The sequence below is a fragment of the Dromaius novaehollandiae genome, chromosome 18 (assembly GCF_036370855.1).
Source record: "Dromaius novaehollandiae isolate bDroNov1 chromosome 18, bDroNov1.hap1, whole genome shotgun sequence".
NCBI lineage: Eukaryota > Metazoa > Chordata > Aves > Casuariiformes > Dromaiidae > Dromaius > Dromaius novaehollandiae.
In genome coordinates this window covers 5,930,086-5,946,952 of record NC_088115.1, presented here as the reverse complement: position 1 = coordinate 5,946,952, position 16,867 = coordinate 5,930,086, and the positions used below count along the sequence as shown (strand labels likewise).

The 16,867-nt window shown below is 43.0% G+C and overlaps 1 protein-coding gene across 1 annotated transcript in view; it reads left to right on the top strand.

Annotated features, from left to right (window-relative positions):
- DNAH9 (dynein axonemal heavy chain 9) overlaps positions 1-16,867 on the top strand; it is a 210,999-nt gene that overhangs the window by 77,796 nt on the left and 116,336 nt on the right. Inside the window, exons 42-46 of the mRNA XM_026120616.2 lie at positions 5,147-5,308; positions 6,286-6,482; positions 8,973-9,135; positions 11,529-11,652; positions 13,947-14,089. Coding sequence (XP_025976401.2) covers positions 5,147-5,308; positions 6,286-6,482; positions 8,973-9,135; positions 11,529-11,652; positions 13,947-14,089 — 789 coding nt within the window. The remainder of the gene's footprint in view (positions 1-5,146; positions 5,309-6,285; positions 6,483-8,972; positions 9,136-11,528; positions 11,653-13,946; positions 14,090-16,867) is intronic.

Here is a 16,867-nt window from a genome sequence, read left to right as displayed (position 1 = left end):
TTTCTGACATGAACCAGCCAAGTGCTGTAGCTTGAAGGTCGTCCTATGGAAATAAGTCAGTCTCCCAGTGTGGCACTACGCAGGGACGTCTGTACTGCCCACCGTGAGCTGGGGACTGGCTCTCAGAAGGGGAACGCGAATCACTAGGAGAGATGGGGACTGGTGGAAGGATTGCGGATGAGGAAGGGAAATCTGAGACCCACCTGGGAGAGTGAAGCCAGCCCAGGGGCACAGTTTCTCTGACGAACACATTAACAAATTTCAGGCCACTACTGACTTGGAAATCCACTGTGATCTGGATTGAAGAATGCTTCTTTGTGGTTTTGAAAAAGAATAATGAGGAGCCTCTAAATAAATGACCCTCATCAACCCCCTGACTTCATGGGCTAGTTTTGAAAGGTTACAGAAGGCCAACCAAGTACTATAAAACCTATCCATCATTAGCTGGCTTAAATTTGCTATCACAGGACCTTCCCCTTCAGCTGGAAACATTCAGGGCCAGGAGAGGTTGAAAACCACTGTCCGGGGTGATAGGTGGGTAGCGGCTGGAGTGGGATTACGTGAGATTCAAAGAAGCGATAACCCTGGCTCCTTTTCCTTCGACTATATCACTTGCCGTTGCTTATGTTGCTATTCCCGGGGTGAGGTCACCCTTCAGTCCTTTATAATCTGATGAACCTTTGGCTGCCCCGAAAGAGCTGAGCTCTTGCTTTCCCTCTGTAGAAGGTCCCATCTGTGGTTAAAATTTGATGCTACACTGCCTTGCATTTCTATGGCACCACCTTTTCATTCCTCTGAGTCCCACCATGCACTGCAGAGTTAAATTGATTGGTACGCTCCAGGCAATTTACCCTTGATTAAGGAAGACAGGTCTCGGCAGCAAGAGTTGTGGATTATGCTTTTTAAAAATCTATTCCCTGCTGGCTCACACCACAGAAAGCCCTGTTGCTGTCTTTCTTTCCATCCGAAAGGGTTACCATGGTATTATGCTCTAAATTATATCTGTCATCTCTGTAAAATAATAATCATAGACTCAGCAGGGTTGTATTTTGCTTCTTATTCTCGTTTCTAACAAGATTTTCAACCAGCATGTCACATTAAGATCGGCGGCTTTTTAGAAGAAATGGCATCACTTTCTTCTTGACAGCCAGATGATAAGAGTGACTCCGGCATGCCTCCCTCCCGCCTCACTCAAAGACAGCTTCGTGTTCAAGTGTGGTTTAGCGGCCGGCAGACTGTGCACTTTGCACGAGGGAGGGATCTTTGTGTATCTTTGTGTTTATCCATGGATCGGCTTACTAAAGAGCCGTAGTGCAAATTTTGGACCCTCAAACACCAGAACACACCGCGTGTGCATGCACAATTGCAGAGGAGGAACAGCAGCGGCTGCAAGACTGCTGCAGGATCAGAAGCACCTTTATTTGCTTTCTTGCCCTGTTGCAGTCCTCTGGTGTGACTTAGCCGTGGACTTGGTTGGGATGTAGTAACCTGGGTCCATGTCTGCAACCCTGAAAGCGTGCTCTGCCAACCTGTTTCAGAGGCATGCTTGACTATGTGTACTCTCATCCAGACCAGCTATAGAGAGATCTCTCTCTCTGTCTTGCTTTCTCTGCTACTCTTCTCCCTGTTAGAAAAACAGATGCCAGGGCATGCTTGCAGGCTGCGTACTCCATCACACACAGCAGCCACAGTGTTATGCAGTGCGAATGGGGTGGCTGGAGCCTCTCATCAGTCCTGGTGAGAGCGTTTAGAAACTGGTAGGATACCTTTTAATAGGCCTCAAGATTCATGGCTCACACACTGTTTATGGTATTGCCATGTCCGTCACTGTTTTCATGTCCCTATTGTCTTCAGAGTGCTGAGGATGGTCCAGGAGCTCCAAGAGTAACATGAGGAAAAGGAGGTGAACAGAGTGCTTTGTCCAATGACATGGAACAGCTGGAAAGGAGTCATAACACTGCAGGGTTATTTTTATTTTAAAAGTTATTTAGACTGTGAAGAAAAAAAGTAATTTGTTTTTCTTGCCTTTTTATATCTGGGAGACTTCATTTTGTCACCTTCTGATCACCCTTGCCCATGGGAGCACGTTAGCTGTTTCTCTTCACACTCACCTTTGCATTTTCTCTTCTGCTTGTGCAATACCGCCCACCCCTGCCCCCAACTCTCATGCTAACAGGCTGCGGAAAATAGGCTGTACATCTTCATACTTCACTCCCGTCTTTTGGTTGCCCATAGCAGCATTAGCAGCAATTCCACCTGCTGGCAGGGAGCATTGCGTGCAGGATGTAAGGCTTAAGAAGTGGAAGTAATGAACAACTTAGCAAGCCCAGTGTCCAGAATTCAATCTGTATTTCTTTGGGCCCTGATTTCTGGATAGCTGTTGTAGTTCTGCAGGTTTTGCAAGAATAGCTTGAATATTTCTGATGCTAATTTTTTTTTAAACCGAGCATTCAGCAAAAAAGATTGCAGATGCCTCTGTTCATTCCCTGTATTAGTGGTCCTTTAGTGCCTTAGATAACGATATGCCAACAAAGTCTTTGACTCTTCCAAGGCTGTCCTGCATGTGCAGAGGCTTCTTCTGGTTCTCTCTTGGTTATCTATGTGCAGTATATTTCCACGTGAAGACGAAGCATGCATATTCTCCGTATGTGCCAAGGAGAGCATGTTAGGGTGCTAAGAGAAAGAAAGAATTAAGTGCATCTCTCCACTAGACCATCTGACTATTTTGACTTTGAATGTCCTCTGAGGAGCCTCTCTATTACCAAAAATCCTTTAACTATGTGATGTGGGGCTATTTGGTACTCTGAGCAGTGCTAGTGCTGTGCATCTCACTGTATATTTATTTTTTTTAAAAAAAGCAATTCTTTCCATTCTTAGTAGTTTTGTGGAAGCCTTCAAAGGTTTCAGGTAGGAGCCATAGTTGGTTGGAGATACAACTCAGGAGACCTAGCTGAAGGTGGTTGTCCTAGATGGTTTCTGGAGGCCATTCCTCACTAGAGAACTGTGATATTGCAGAATTTCAGGTCATCTTGTGGGCTAGAACTCATCAATGGAGCCTTGGTGGAAAGTGTTCCACTCTGTCCTCATTCAGCCTGGGGTGCCAACTGCAGAGGTGTGCTGACATTGTAAAGTGCGAGTTGATCGGTATTTGTCATGGTTTGCAGAGCTCTGATGGGCAACAGAAATATCTCATTGGCCATGCCACGCTCCTGGTAGGTGCAGAGCACATGACATCCTGCTGGGAGTGTGGGCCATGTGCTGTGACAAGCTGGCTTGGTCACAGTTGCCATCCCTCGTTGTCTGGAATAGCTCTTCTGCTCCCTTTCATAGAGTTCAGGAAAGAAAGTGAGTACCTGGCTGAGGTCAGTTCCTGCCTTGTCAGAGCCGTGACAACCCGTCTCATCAACTTCCCCATGGTACTTTGATGTGTGACAAAAACATGGAAGATGAATCTTGCTGGGATGATTAGCATATTCTCTGTTTTAGTGCCAAATACGCATTGTCTCCTGGAAGGATTATTAAACTTCTCAGGAATCTGTCACTCAAGATTACCATTTAATAAATCCCAATCAAATCAGTCTCAGCTAGAGGAAGGCTGTTCCCTCACAGTCGTGTCTGTGCCCTTGTGCAAGGCAACGCAGCGCAGCCCGAATGATCCCCGTCAAACTCTAATGGGCACAGTTGTTCCTTTGGGCAAATGCCTGTTCTGTGGTTTTGTTGTTTTATCATGAATATCATGGTATCTGATATATCATCAATTGCCTAGAGAAATATCCAGGGGGAGTGACAGGGTGTATGTGGAGGGCTTCCTAACTAATTTCTGGCCTTTCTGAATAGGAAGAGAAGCTTAAAGATATAGCTGAAATATAATCTGAGGACTCAACAGCCAGGTGGAAAAAACTTACATTGTCACAGCATCGGGCAAGGGATTATCTTTTTCTTGTGTTTTGGAGCCACATCCATCATAGATAAAATGGGTAATGACCACAAATCCTCTGTGTTGTCCCAGCTGTAGACACTATGGCATCTCCTAAAAGCTCAGCATGATAAACAGAACCTCATTGCTGCAGTTTGAGGATGCAACTAGTTATTTTAATGGAAGCAGCTGGCAGCACTGCTGTGAACACTGCTAAGGGATTGGCTTGCAGAGTGAGAAAAGAGGAGACTTTAATTAAATTAAAGATCTTTGATGTGTGGATTTTCTCCCCTCTAAAGTAGCCACACATTTACTTGCATCAAGAACAGAATATCTTTTGTGTTGTGGGGTGTCGTTAGAGAGGTCAAGTGATTTTTTATTTTTTTCTATTCAGTTGAAGACCTGATGGGTTGCACCTTAACCCTTTCTCTCTTTGAGTTGTCAGCTATTCTCTCGCTCATTTTGTTTCTGAAATAAATAAAATAACAATTTGGCAGCTGTAAGGACAAATGTGAAACCCAAACTATTTTACTATGGGCCAGTGACATGATACAGAGTTCTTTACATTACTTTTAACGCATTGTATATCATACGTGTAAATAATTTGACTTTAGGAATAAAAGCTGTCTATTTAATTCATCTCATTGAAAACCTTGTGTACTGTTAATGGGCTTAGTTGTAGGTGACACCTCCTTGAAATACAATTCTTTTGTGCATTTTAATAGGGCTCATTGTAAACATACAGTTGCAGACAGCAACTAATATTTCCTCTAGGCAGAATGCACCTAATTAAAATTAATTAATTAAAAAATAGTCACTACTGAGATTTCCAAATTGCTTTTTCCTCTTGAAAATGCACGCAGTGTGGTGTGGTGGTGCAAAAGGCCTTACTTCTGGGCTGACGCCCGGTTCTCAATAGTCTCTGCTGCTGAGAAGGAGACCAAGACCACTGGCAAAACCAGGCTGCAGTGGTTATGCTGCTTGGAGACCTTCATGCACACAAAATGAATATAAAGTGCTTTGCTGCTGTGGGAAATCAAGAGGGAGAAAAGACGCTTTCTGCATGGGCAGCTGAATAGGGGGTTATTCAGAAGTCCAATAATAGGTTGCTGTAATAACTCTGCATTTATAATTCTTCAGCCTCATTCTGGCATGATGTCTCGGATGCTGAGAGTGAGGTGGTCCCTTATGGTCGAGATGGGGTACTCTGACTGTCACTGTTCTCTGCAGGGCCTTCTATTTTCTACCCCTGAATGTCTGAAGCACCCCCAAGACCTAGTGAAGCTCTACCTGCACGAGTCGAACCGGGTATACCGGGACAAGATGGTTGAAGAAAAAGATTGTGGTACTTTTGATAAAATGCAGCTGGAGATGGTGAGGAAATTCTATGACGTAAGTTGCAGTTCATGACTCTAATATTAAATAAAAAGAAAAGTTCCTTTGAAAAGCAGAGTTTAACCTGAGGTCTGCACATCTCACTTGTCTGGAGGGCAATGCTCTTGATGGGAGCCCTGGACTGGGAGCAAATGTCTGTCGTCTATATTCTGGGCTGCCAATAGTATGGTATGGGTAAATGATGCGCTCTGTCTGTTCGGGAGTTGGGAGGAGGAGATTTGGGCTCTGTGAATTGATTTAATTACTTTTTTTAAGTGCTTTGAGTCTCAGAAGGCAAAAGCTGGAGAAGGGTCAGATTCCGTGCTTTCAGTGGGAGGCACTGGGATGGAAACAGAAGTCCTTAGTGTCTTTTCTTGCTCTTTCTTCCTGCTTTCCTTCAGGCCTGTCATCACCCAGCAACGCTGCCTTATGAATTATACAAGTGTCATTAAAGTGATAAGTGGTGCAGACAGCTATTTTTCCTCCAGGTGTTATCGTTGTCCATGCAACAGCCTAATGTTATGGTTATTGCTGTAGGGCTTTTCTTGTCGCCATGTTCTCTTATGGCAGTAAGTTAAGGTTTTTCAATGATTTGCAAAAAGATGTCAAGGCAAAGGATGTCAGAATAGGATCTTTTTTCTTTCCATGCTTTTTTCCTTTTTTTCCTCCTTCTCACCTTGCCCCCTTTTCCCACACACAGGTGCAACTGTATGGCCATAAAAAGATGAAAAAGGCATTTGCTGGAATAATACATTTTTCTTGGAAAGCTAGCATACAGCTGCAGTGTTTTTTTCTGCATGGTTTATACACACTTTTTGTGAGATGGACAGTCTATTATGCAAGCAAACCATTCGCAGTCTAGATCTATGCTATGCCATACAGCCTCGGATGGTCAGGATCTCCACCCATTGCCCATTTCAACGTTCTAGTGCTATGTATATATACTCTAGATTTTATTTATTTATTTACTTATTTATTTTGCATTTTCTTGTCAGGAGATTGAGGAAACTTTAGAACAGACCAAGCAGATGAATGTATATTGCCATTTTGCAAAAGGCATTGGAGAACCCAACTATAGGCGTGTTCCAAACTGGGAAGAATTGAACCAGATCCTTGTGGAAGCCTTGGATAATTACAACGAAGTCAATGCTGCCATGAACTTGGTACTTTTTGAGGATGCCATGTGCCATGTGTAAGAGGATTTCCTGGCCTCATATTCTCATAGTAGCACTTAACTGCACAGATTGTTTGCATGAAGTTTCCTGGAAACTGTAGGTATCCAGAGTTGAAGCTGATGTAAGAGAAACTGGAGGTGTGCAGAAGTTGTGGGAAGTCTCACTCTGAACATATTGAAGTAGAAAACCAAAAATGGAGGTTGGAAGTCCCGTATTTAGTGTCCAGTTTTGGAAAATCTGAGCCTTCCTCACGTTCTGTGAAGCGTCCTGCGCAAGTACTGTGATTCTTCTCTAGCTGGCATTTGGAAGGCACTTAAAACTGTGAACGGGCCCTGGGCTATGACACTGAGGAACTCTGCTAGTGGTCGTTTTAAGGTCTGGATGTTGTTGTGATATTTTCAGGTCTTGACTCTGTGCATATTGCACTAACATTTATTGCATGTGGTAACGTTCAAGTGCTTTACTGTTTATTTCAGTCCTCACTTAGACAATCATCTACAAGAATAGGTATACTGGGATTTTCCTAAACGTCTTGATTATTTGGTTCCATTTTTGTTGCAAAGATGTGCCTTCAGACCTGATCTAGAGCCATATTTATGCAAATTCTTAAGTGGGATTTTCAAATTTATATAAAACAAGATTATGTGTGTTGTCTACTAGTTTAAATGGATTGAGGCATTGCTTTTGCTGCTTCGATTCTTTGAAAATCCCGGTTGCATTTAGAAGCCTGGAGCTCCAGACAGTGTCTCTTTGAAAATTGGACACGTGGGACTATATTAAAATAGCAAGTTTCAAATTTGTAATTAGAAAGGTATTTATATTATGTTGTTTTTATTGTATTTTTATGTCTGTGAGGTACTTGCAATTTTCGAAATCATTTAAGTACTCTCTGAGAATCCCAGTAAGGACAGAACCTCTTCTCCAGGTGCCTAAGTGCAGATCTGTGAATACTGTGAGCAATTAGAAAAGCAAAGTTTGAGTTTTCAACATGATTTTCATTGGCACTGGGTAAATTTCATTTATTTAATTTGCAAATTGCATTTTGCTGAAATATACAATTTATTCAATCTCAAGCAGCATGTGAATTTCAGCTTGAATTTGTTGAAGGATTTCAGTTGAGGGGGGAAAAAAAACGTTTTTAAGGGCTTAATTTCTGAAAGGAAATGGGAAATATCTGTCTGCCATATCCCAATCCAGGCCAGATTGCAGATGTTCACAAAGTATACAGCCCTGGAGAGCACATCAAGGACAAAGACTATACTGTCATTCTTGGGGAGAATTAGCCTAGAGACTTGAAACTAGGAAGACTAGCTTTCTGCACAAATCTGATTGCTTTTCTGGGTATAATTTCACAATCAAATGAAGTCTGTGATCAAATTGTAAGATACTTTAGTAAAGCAGCGTGGTATCTCTTAAAGTGTTATTTGAAAAATTAATTCAGATTAGGCAAGGAAAATACTCAGTTAAGTGAGCTAAATAAAGGCAGTGATGTGAAGAGGGGAATAGTGTTCGTGTTTAAGAGGGCAGTAAGGTTTTCAGAGGCAGAATCGTGTTCTTCCTCACTCAGGGTTTTAAGGAGTGGGGAATATCAGCTATTGCCTTAAAGGAATAAATTAGAGGTGGACAGCATTCACCGTGTCTCTCTTAGATGGAACAAGTGAACACACCTTGGAAATAGTAGTGAATTCTTTTCTTATGGAAGATATTTTGGTAGAATTGAGTGTTTCCCCTCCTTTGACTCTGTACCTTATGTCTCTGCCATTTGCTCGACTTGTTAAGAAACAGAATTTTAGGAAGTCAGGTCCAGAATGCAGTCCTTTATGACTTCGGGAATTTTGCAGAAGGGTGCTATGGAAACATTTACCTCTCCTGTCCCAGACTAAGTCACTCAGTATGCTAGCTCTTGGAAATGGACCGTCCTCACGTTTGGCATTTGCGCTCTCCATACAGCACTTGCACGTGTTGGGGTGAGGCATGGGGCATGAGAGTGACAGAATCACGCTCTTAAGTAGTTGGTGGCTTGGATAAATAAGAGATATGATTGTGGTTTCCACATAGGATTTATACTGTTCTATATATATGTTAAAATATTTTAATGTATAGCAGGACTCCTCATCTGAACATGAACCCCAAATACTAGAGAGGTTGGTCAGATCCTTGAATTTTGTTCTTAATTTTTGCACATCAACATAGTGTGCTTTTTCCCTTGTCCCCCTGTAGAAGTGGCCAGGCCTTCATCTTAAAATATTCTGTCCTGCAGAACGTGGCAGGTGGGATGAGAACTTGACACAGTCTGAATTGCCACTGTGCTATTTTTTCATCAGCTGTGTCCCTTATATAGGTCTCAGCAGAGATTGGGATTGATTGCTGACATGTCGCTCAGATTGACATTTTTGATCCCATTCAGAGTACAATTTCTTAGTGAATAAAATATGTATTGAAAAGCACCCGGCAGAGAAAAAGAAAAATACGCTTACTAATGAGAGATTTTGTATGCTTCAATTTAGTTGCCGCATCAACCGTATCCTGGAGTCCCCCAGAGGAAATGCTCTGCTCGTTGGTGTAGGTGGAAGTGGCAAGCAGAGCCTGACAAGACTTGCAGCTTTCATTAGCTCTCTGGAAGTTTTCCAGATCACTTTGAGGAAAGGTTATGGGATCCCTGACCTAAAGGTAGGTGATTTTTAAGACTCAAGCAGGGAGAAAGAAACAAAAAACATAACTGTACCTGAAAACTTTGTCTTGCTTAATGCTGAGCAACCTGGTGTACAGGTGAAAAAGCTCCAGTCAGAATACTGGACTGCAAAGTGGAATAATTCCTCTCAAACTATCTTGCTGAAGTGTATTTACATTAAGGTGCATACAGACCTGACATCCTCAGCCGGTCCTCTCAGCTGGTGAGGCCTGGTACTGCCTCAGTCCAAAGCTTTGTGTTGTCTCTGGGCCATATTAATGGACTCAGAGAAGAGAACATCCACTTCATGTTTGTTCAATGGCTAGAAACTGTAAAGAACCAGAGAAGTTCTATTTCATTACTATTTATAATTAAAAGAAGACATGATAATTAGCTAATCTGTAAGATGTCTGTTATGGAATGATTTGGAGGTGGAAAGGGAACAGGAAGGAGAAGAAAAGGAGAGTTCCCAAGTCATATCCAGTTCTTTTGGCATTTTAGGCAATGGAAGGACTGAATGGACAGTGTGTGGTTCATTATAGAGGATATATGCCTGTGCACATATTTATGCACAAGCTAATGAGCTCAGAAGTTGTAAATCAACATTTTAAAAATACCACTGGCATGATTTAGAAGTATGTTAGCTGCTGGTAAGATGACTCTCATTGAAGATGTTATTAAAAAACAAACAAACAAACCACAATTGTGGTAACTTCACTCCATTCTCCTAGGAAGACGTGGATGGCTGATAGATCCTATGAGGTCCCTCCACATCAGAGACAGGGTGAGAGCTATCAAGGTAGTGAACAGAGCCAGCGTATTCCCATCCTAATCTAGGCTTTACCCAATTAAACGTCTGTTTTCCCAGGTCTACAGGTAGGGACTGCATCAGTTCTGTCCTTTTCTTCATCAACAGGTCAGAGCTCCTGCCGGGCCAGTCCACTCCACTCAGGTCTCAGCTGGCTAGTCAGTAGCTTTAAATTTTTGAAATATCACTAACTTTCTGCATCTGGGACTTTGGGAGTTTGTCCAGTGTAGGAGCTGCAGCAATTGTCAAGTCATTTGTTAATTGTCATTAATAAACTTGTTTCCTAAGCACCTCTATGCTTCTGTGTCTGCGGAGTTGGAAGGAAATTTGATGTTCCCTTCACTTCATTTTCAAAGAGTTTATGAAATATGGAGTGATTATTTTTTTTCTAAGATATGTAAGAGCTAGACGGTGACAGATTGTCCTGTCTGGCATTGGTCCCTCAAGCTTTTGTAATTGATCTAATCCAAATTTCCAGTGATGAAAGTAACAAATTACTTTTTTGGAAGTATATTTATCTGCTGAATTTCTAAAAGTGTTTCCGAAGCAGTGGCCAGTGTGTTACCTTGGGCTTCTCTGCATGCTGTGTATCCTGTTTGGTTGAGCAGGAAGGAAAGAATGAGCTGGATGATGGTGTTTTTCCCATCTCATGAACAACTTAGATTTCAGAAACATGGTGTTCTTCATTAGGAGGACACTGGCCTCTTTTAAAGGAAACAGCTTTTAAATGAGAGTAGACTCTGTGTTGGAACAGCTCTAGCCCAGCTGCACTGAGTGGGAGACTGAAAGATGAGTCCCTGTTCTGACTCTGGAAAAGAAGGAAGGAATCCACTAAAAAAAACTTTGTATCCAAAAATCACCTTCCTTCCTTCCTTGAAAAAACAAAAAAGAAAGAAAAAAAGAAGTGTTGCAGCACCTCAGCAAAGAAATAATTTTGTTTATGAACGTGTATTTGTGAAACCAGAGAGATCTACAGCATGGGGATACTAAGGAGAAGCATATCTAGGCACTACTGTCTCTCCCAAACTCTTCAGTGCTTTGGCATCCTTCTGCTTGTGACTTACCATATCCATAACTCAGGGCAGAGCAAGACTTCATGAAGTCCCTCAGCAGCCTCCACCTGCCAATAAAGGGTTCTGCCATCCATTTCCTTTTGAGCTTTGGACTAATCAGGGATTGCATTCATAAGGCAGCAATTTCACATCTTCAACCACATGCATTAACCTCCAAGTGATTCAATTGCAGGTGCTTCCCTATGTTTAGCGGTCTTAGGCAGGACTTTCTTCCTGGTTTTGTTTTATACAGACCTGGGCATAATGTCGAGTCTTAATTGGTAGTAAGTTTTACAATGACGATAGCAACAGTCTGCCCCATATGCCCGGGAAGGTTCAGCCGTGAAGATGGAGAGGGTCCAAAGCACCGTTTCATGCTAATTAATTGCAATTCCTTTGTTCTCCATTAATAGGAAGATCCTGAACAGGCACCATTCCTTCTGAAATATCTCTTATTTTAGGTGTGATACCTAGCTCACACTTTGCAAAAGATAAGTGCAACCTCTTGATCCACCTTCTTTTCAACCTTCAGGCAGACCTGGCAAACCAGTACCTGAAAGCTGGTGTGAAGAACGTTGGCACCGTGTTCCTGATGACGGACGCACAGGTGGCTGATGAGCGGTTTTTGGTGCTGGTAAATGACTTGTTAGCGTCAGGTACGTCTCTCATCGCTTTCATTTCCCCACTCCATTTTTTTCAGTGCAGATTTGGTTAAACTCTAGGTTAAATCCTAAGTTAAACTCTAGGATAAAAGCAGCACTAAGGTCTTGTTAGTGAGGATGCATTTCATTGCCTGGTAGACTTTTGCGGTTTTGGATGTCTCATACCCAGTTTTTCCATGTTTTTGTGGTTCTTTAATGCTGCCTGTGGATGTCAAGTGATGTGTCTGTCATGATATTGCATTGAGGACAGAGCCAAAGGAATGTATTGACAGAGGAGGAGTTCGACCTATGGATGCTGGGCATCTACATTCTCGTGGTCTGATAAAATGTGATCGCTCCTGGCTAGAATATTTAACTGGAGTGTCTGTGAGTCAATATATGATATAAAGCCACCAACTGACATGTCTCTGAGTGTTATGTGGCTTCTGATCCCAATCCAGTCCTTTTTCCTCTTTATTTTTCCAGACTTAAGTTGTTGAGTTGTTGCTTGCCCAAACAATTGGAGAACAGTCTGTCTCCATGAAAATGCCTTTTCTCATGCAGAATATGGTGTGATTATGTGTGTGCGCAGCATGCAGTGCAACTGCAGTGCACATGGGAGTGTGCAGCTGTGTTGCCATGACCACACGAGGTAACCTAGAGAGTGCGTATTCCCCAAACTCCCTGACAAATCACTGCTAGTAACTGTGTGTCATTTGTTGCCTTATTTATAAGTCAGGAGTGGGAAGATACCAGCTGGCGCAGGTGGCCTCTGTGGATGGTGGGGGATGGAGAGCCGAGAGCACAGGGGAGCGATAGTTTGTGAATAACTCCGAAGTTGACATATGTGACTATAAATTGGCCATATGGTTCTGAGCAGCAAACAAGGCCTTTCTGTGACAAATTCATAACCAGGAATAAGGACTGGGTTTGTTGTAGAGGGTGGTGAGTAGCTCCCACCATCTCCCTTGCACTGTTTAGATCCAATGAACATGTTATCACTTGAAGTGAAGCTCTGCAGTGTCCTGAGCAAGGGGCGGGCCCTGCAGCCTCTTGAAGCACTCTTTCCTTCCGAGTTGTCACCCCATGTGGATCTGCTCTGAGGCCAGGCAGAAGGTCACGGGTAGGAGACAGCTTCACCATGGAGGCAGACACCCTCAGCTGACCTAGCTGGGGGAGGCCATCGTTAGCTGCCTGCCGTTTTGGCCAAGAAGAAACAGGCTCTTTTGGCCTCTTCTGTCTTCTGAAACATGGTTCTCTTACTGGAACAAGTTGCAGTTGGGCCCTGGAGATCAGCTACCCATCTTGTTTCTGGGTGTCAAGGTCGTCTTATGGGCACATTGAAAGGCACTGTGTTTTTCTGTGGTTACCACGTGGGGTAATGGGAACAGATCAAAGGTCCTTGTTCAAAGTCCAGGGAGACAGTGCTGAATTGCAGCCTGACTGAGGAAGTGACTGTGCAGAGACCGTGTCTTTTCATGACATGAGCTAATGCCAAATAGCGTGTTCTGACTGATTGATTTGACTACTTCTAACTGCATGCTTGTTTTTTTATGTTTGTTTCAATTTTTATCGTCGCCTAATAAACTGGAACAAAATATATGTTTTAGCCTTTCATATAAATTGGCTGTTTTCTGATTCTCATATTTGTCTAAGTTATTAATGTTCATCCTGACAGTATCTTATTCAGTGATGATTTCAATCAAAACAAAAATCAGAAGATAAGGGAACAGATAGGAAAATAAATAATACCTATAAAGCTGTTTTATCAGGTATATTTTTGGCAATCAGCTGCATAACTATTAGCTTTTATAAGTTTTAAAAGGGTTTTAAAACCCTTAAAAACCTTTAAAAACTTTTAACTTTTAAAAATTTTTAGTGATCTGGCTGTTCTTTGAATACTACTGGGAAGGGCATTGTTGAACATCTGCAGAAATTGTATATGTAACAAATTTATTTGCAAATCTAAATCCATTACTATGTAAAGCATAGTAGGAATTGGACTTTTTTGAAATCTGGTTATTACCATTTATCAGAAAAACTTTCTGTACTTTGATTATATTTAATGCTTGTTTCCTTTGTGCTCTGCGAAAGTTTGCTTTCACAAGTGTTTGGCAAATTTGTTTATTTTTTAGCAAAATAATTCTCTATACTGCTTTTCTGCTCCTGATACTCTTGGACATCCAACACAGTGACCCTCCCCTAGGAAGGGGTTTCCCTGTGCCCTGATGAGGAAGGCAGACTTCACTTAGCTCTAAGTGTGCAACCCCACCGAGGCAAGCAAACCAAAGTGCGCTCTCTTGTCTTAGGTGAAATCCCTGATCTCTTCCCCGATGATGAAGTTGAAAACATCATCAACGCTGTGAGGAATGAAGTCAAGGGTCAGGGCTTGGTGGACTCCCGGGAAACTTGTTGGAAGTTCTTCATAGAGCGTGTTCGACGACAACTGAAGGTGAGAAGGTGGCAGGGGAAGCTCGGATCTTCACCACTGACCTTGGTCCAGGGACACCTGGGTGGAAATCCTTTGGGCTACATTGTAGCGAGGTCAGACTGCAGTCTGAAAGGCTTTTCTGTTTCTTTAGAATATGAACTGTGATTCTCTCAGCAAGCAGTGCTTTAACACAAGAAACACTGTCTGTAGTTGTCATTTCTTGAGCTTTATACAGCACTATGGGAGTTACAAATTTTATCTATATTTTAACAGCTGAACAGGACCAGGCTTTCCATTTTCAAAGATACATGCTCATGTTTAACTGGGATGCATCAGGACTAAATCTTGCTGCTTGGAAAAGTTAGACAGTGGAGCAATCCCCATGTCTTTAAAAAGTGGGTAACTTTGCAATCCACAGCCAAAAGAATTAAAAGACATTACCTTAATTTATTTGAAGTGCAGCACCACAGTATTAGGAGCTGTCATGCTTGCAGGACTTCTCCCCTTACAGCCAAACTTCCCAGCTGTAAAAAACCCTATAACAACATGGTAATATCCCAAAATGGTTTAAAGATTTTCCAGGCATGCCCACCATCTGGAGAAGGTACAGTGCAAGAAGGAGTCAGCCTTTTCCAGGAGGTAATTGCCCATCTGCATGACTGCACAGTGATGTTGTCCTAGAGCAGGGAGGCAGGGCAGGAGGTGAATGAAAAATTAACATTTGCGTGATAAAGACAGGTCCTTGTCCTTATTCACTCTTGGGTTTGTGTTGGTAGGATGTGTTTACTGATGTATGGTGCACTTAAGGTAGCCTGTTCGCTGTCTGATGTAAGTAGGTACATGTCTGGCATGGTGAACAGCCAGAGAGTTGAGTCCCCCTCCCCAGCTGAGGACCAATGCTTCTCCATGTCTGGCAGCATTAAAGAGCGTGGGAGCATTAAATAGGACAGCTGGATGGCTGTCCTTGGTGGGTTCTTGAGTAGACATGTTGGGTTGAAACAGAGCTGTGAAATTACCCTGCTCTGCTGGACATGTGCCCAGGAAATCAGGGACCCTGCCGCCATATAGCTATAGATGTAGATATAGATGCACAAGGAGAGGGAATCTAGTCCTTCTCCTCCCTTTCCCACTGTGGAAGGAAATTTCTGACAGGCACTGATGCTGTGTTGTAGCTCTTCTAATATCTTCGTTGTCTTCTGCCCAGTGTAGGAACATGCCCATTGGCTAATGAGATATACTAGAAAGACACTGTGGATGTGATTTATTTGAGACTGATTCCTTTTCCCTGTCTGTCCTTCTCCTTTAATGGTGTGTTAGGATAGATGTTCGGGGTCAGTAGTGAAGTGTTGCTTAATTCACTCCAACGTTTGGTAATAGCATCGTTCACTGTGCAGAAAGCAGAGCAGAGTGTCATTATCTCATCACGTTTGACCTCTGGGAGCAGTACGGCAGTGGGGCTTGGCCTGATGGAGCGCAAACATCAAGGCACTTTCTGCTTTGGTGTCTTGAGAGAAAACAGTGTAGGTGCAGAAGAGGGCTTTTGAACATAGATAGCTTCCTGAACCTTGCTTGGCTCTCAGAGCAACACAGAAGTGCCAGAGGCTGATGCTTGAAGGTATAGAAAGGATTTGTACATGACTAGTCGCTGGATGTGAGCGCATGGTGACTATGTCTGTCAGAGGAGCAGAAGCTCTCCGAGTCCAACTGCTTCTCCTGACACAGAAAGGAAGCAATGAAGAGCAGCCCAGTGCACTCAGGTTCAGCAGTCTGTCACCATTGCTGCACTGTGGGTACATGCTGGAGGAAAGTCAAAACTCGAAACACTGGGGGCTTTTGACTGTACATTTTATGTACACTTGTAAAAACAAAAATGTTCCTTTAATGCATAATCAATTCTAATTAGAACTTTAATATTTTTAAAAACTAAAACAAGGGGGTTCATGGGCTGTTTTGCAGGTACCTAGTGGCAGTGTGTTTTGGGGGGAGGAGGAAGTGGACGCATTAAAGGCTGGCTTATAGCTTCCAAAAAGCAGATGGTGATGAAGGTGCTGACAACTTACAGAGACATCTGAGTTAATGCCAGCCTGCCCCATGGCACTTGCAGGGCTGTGCAGATACCCGCCAGGGTTGACAAGCAGGAGAGAAGTATTTCATGGAATGAGTTATGCTGCTTCCCATGCTGGCGGTAGCTCAGCTATTGCTATTTCATTGCATGGCGTAAACCTGCCTTGTGTTCTGGTCTGTGCCTGATTAGCAGAGTTCATAAATCTGGGCACGGTGCATACAGACAGAAAGATGTTATAGAAAAAGGGCTGTGATGGATGGTGGCGGGTTTTGGTCCTCCTTGATTTGGTTCTTGTATGTCATATTGCTGTTAAAACTGGTGGTGGGGCAGAGAGCAAGAGTACTTTACCTTGTCCTGACTTCCGCACTCAATGAGGAGTTCCTTTCTGGAAGGGGGAAGAGATTGTGCCTTCCTGAGATCAACTGAACAGGTTGGCTGGAGCGGGGGAAGAGGCTCCCAGACTGCAGGGAATGGCAGATGGAAGAAGAAAGGGTGACTGAAGATTAAGGGAAAGAAGAAATGGTGCAGGACTTGGAGGATGCTGAGAAGATTACAGCTGGCCCCAAAGTAACAGAAAGAGACCTTTCCCAGTGACACCCACGGGGACTTTGCAGAGTTTGTTGCAACCCAGAAGTTTTTAACAGCTTTTGGATTGAGAAAAAGCCTGAAAAACAAAAGACCTGCTGTGCAAAAATGCAGCCAGTGGGGGAAGAGCATTCTCAATGCTTTTCTTT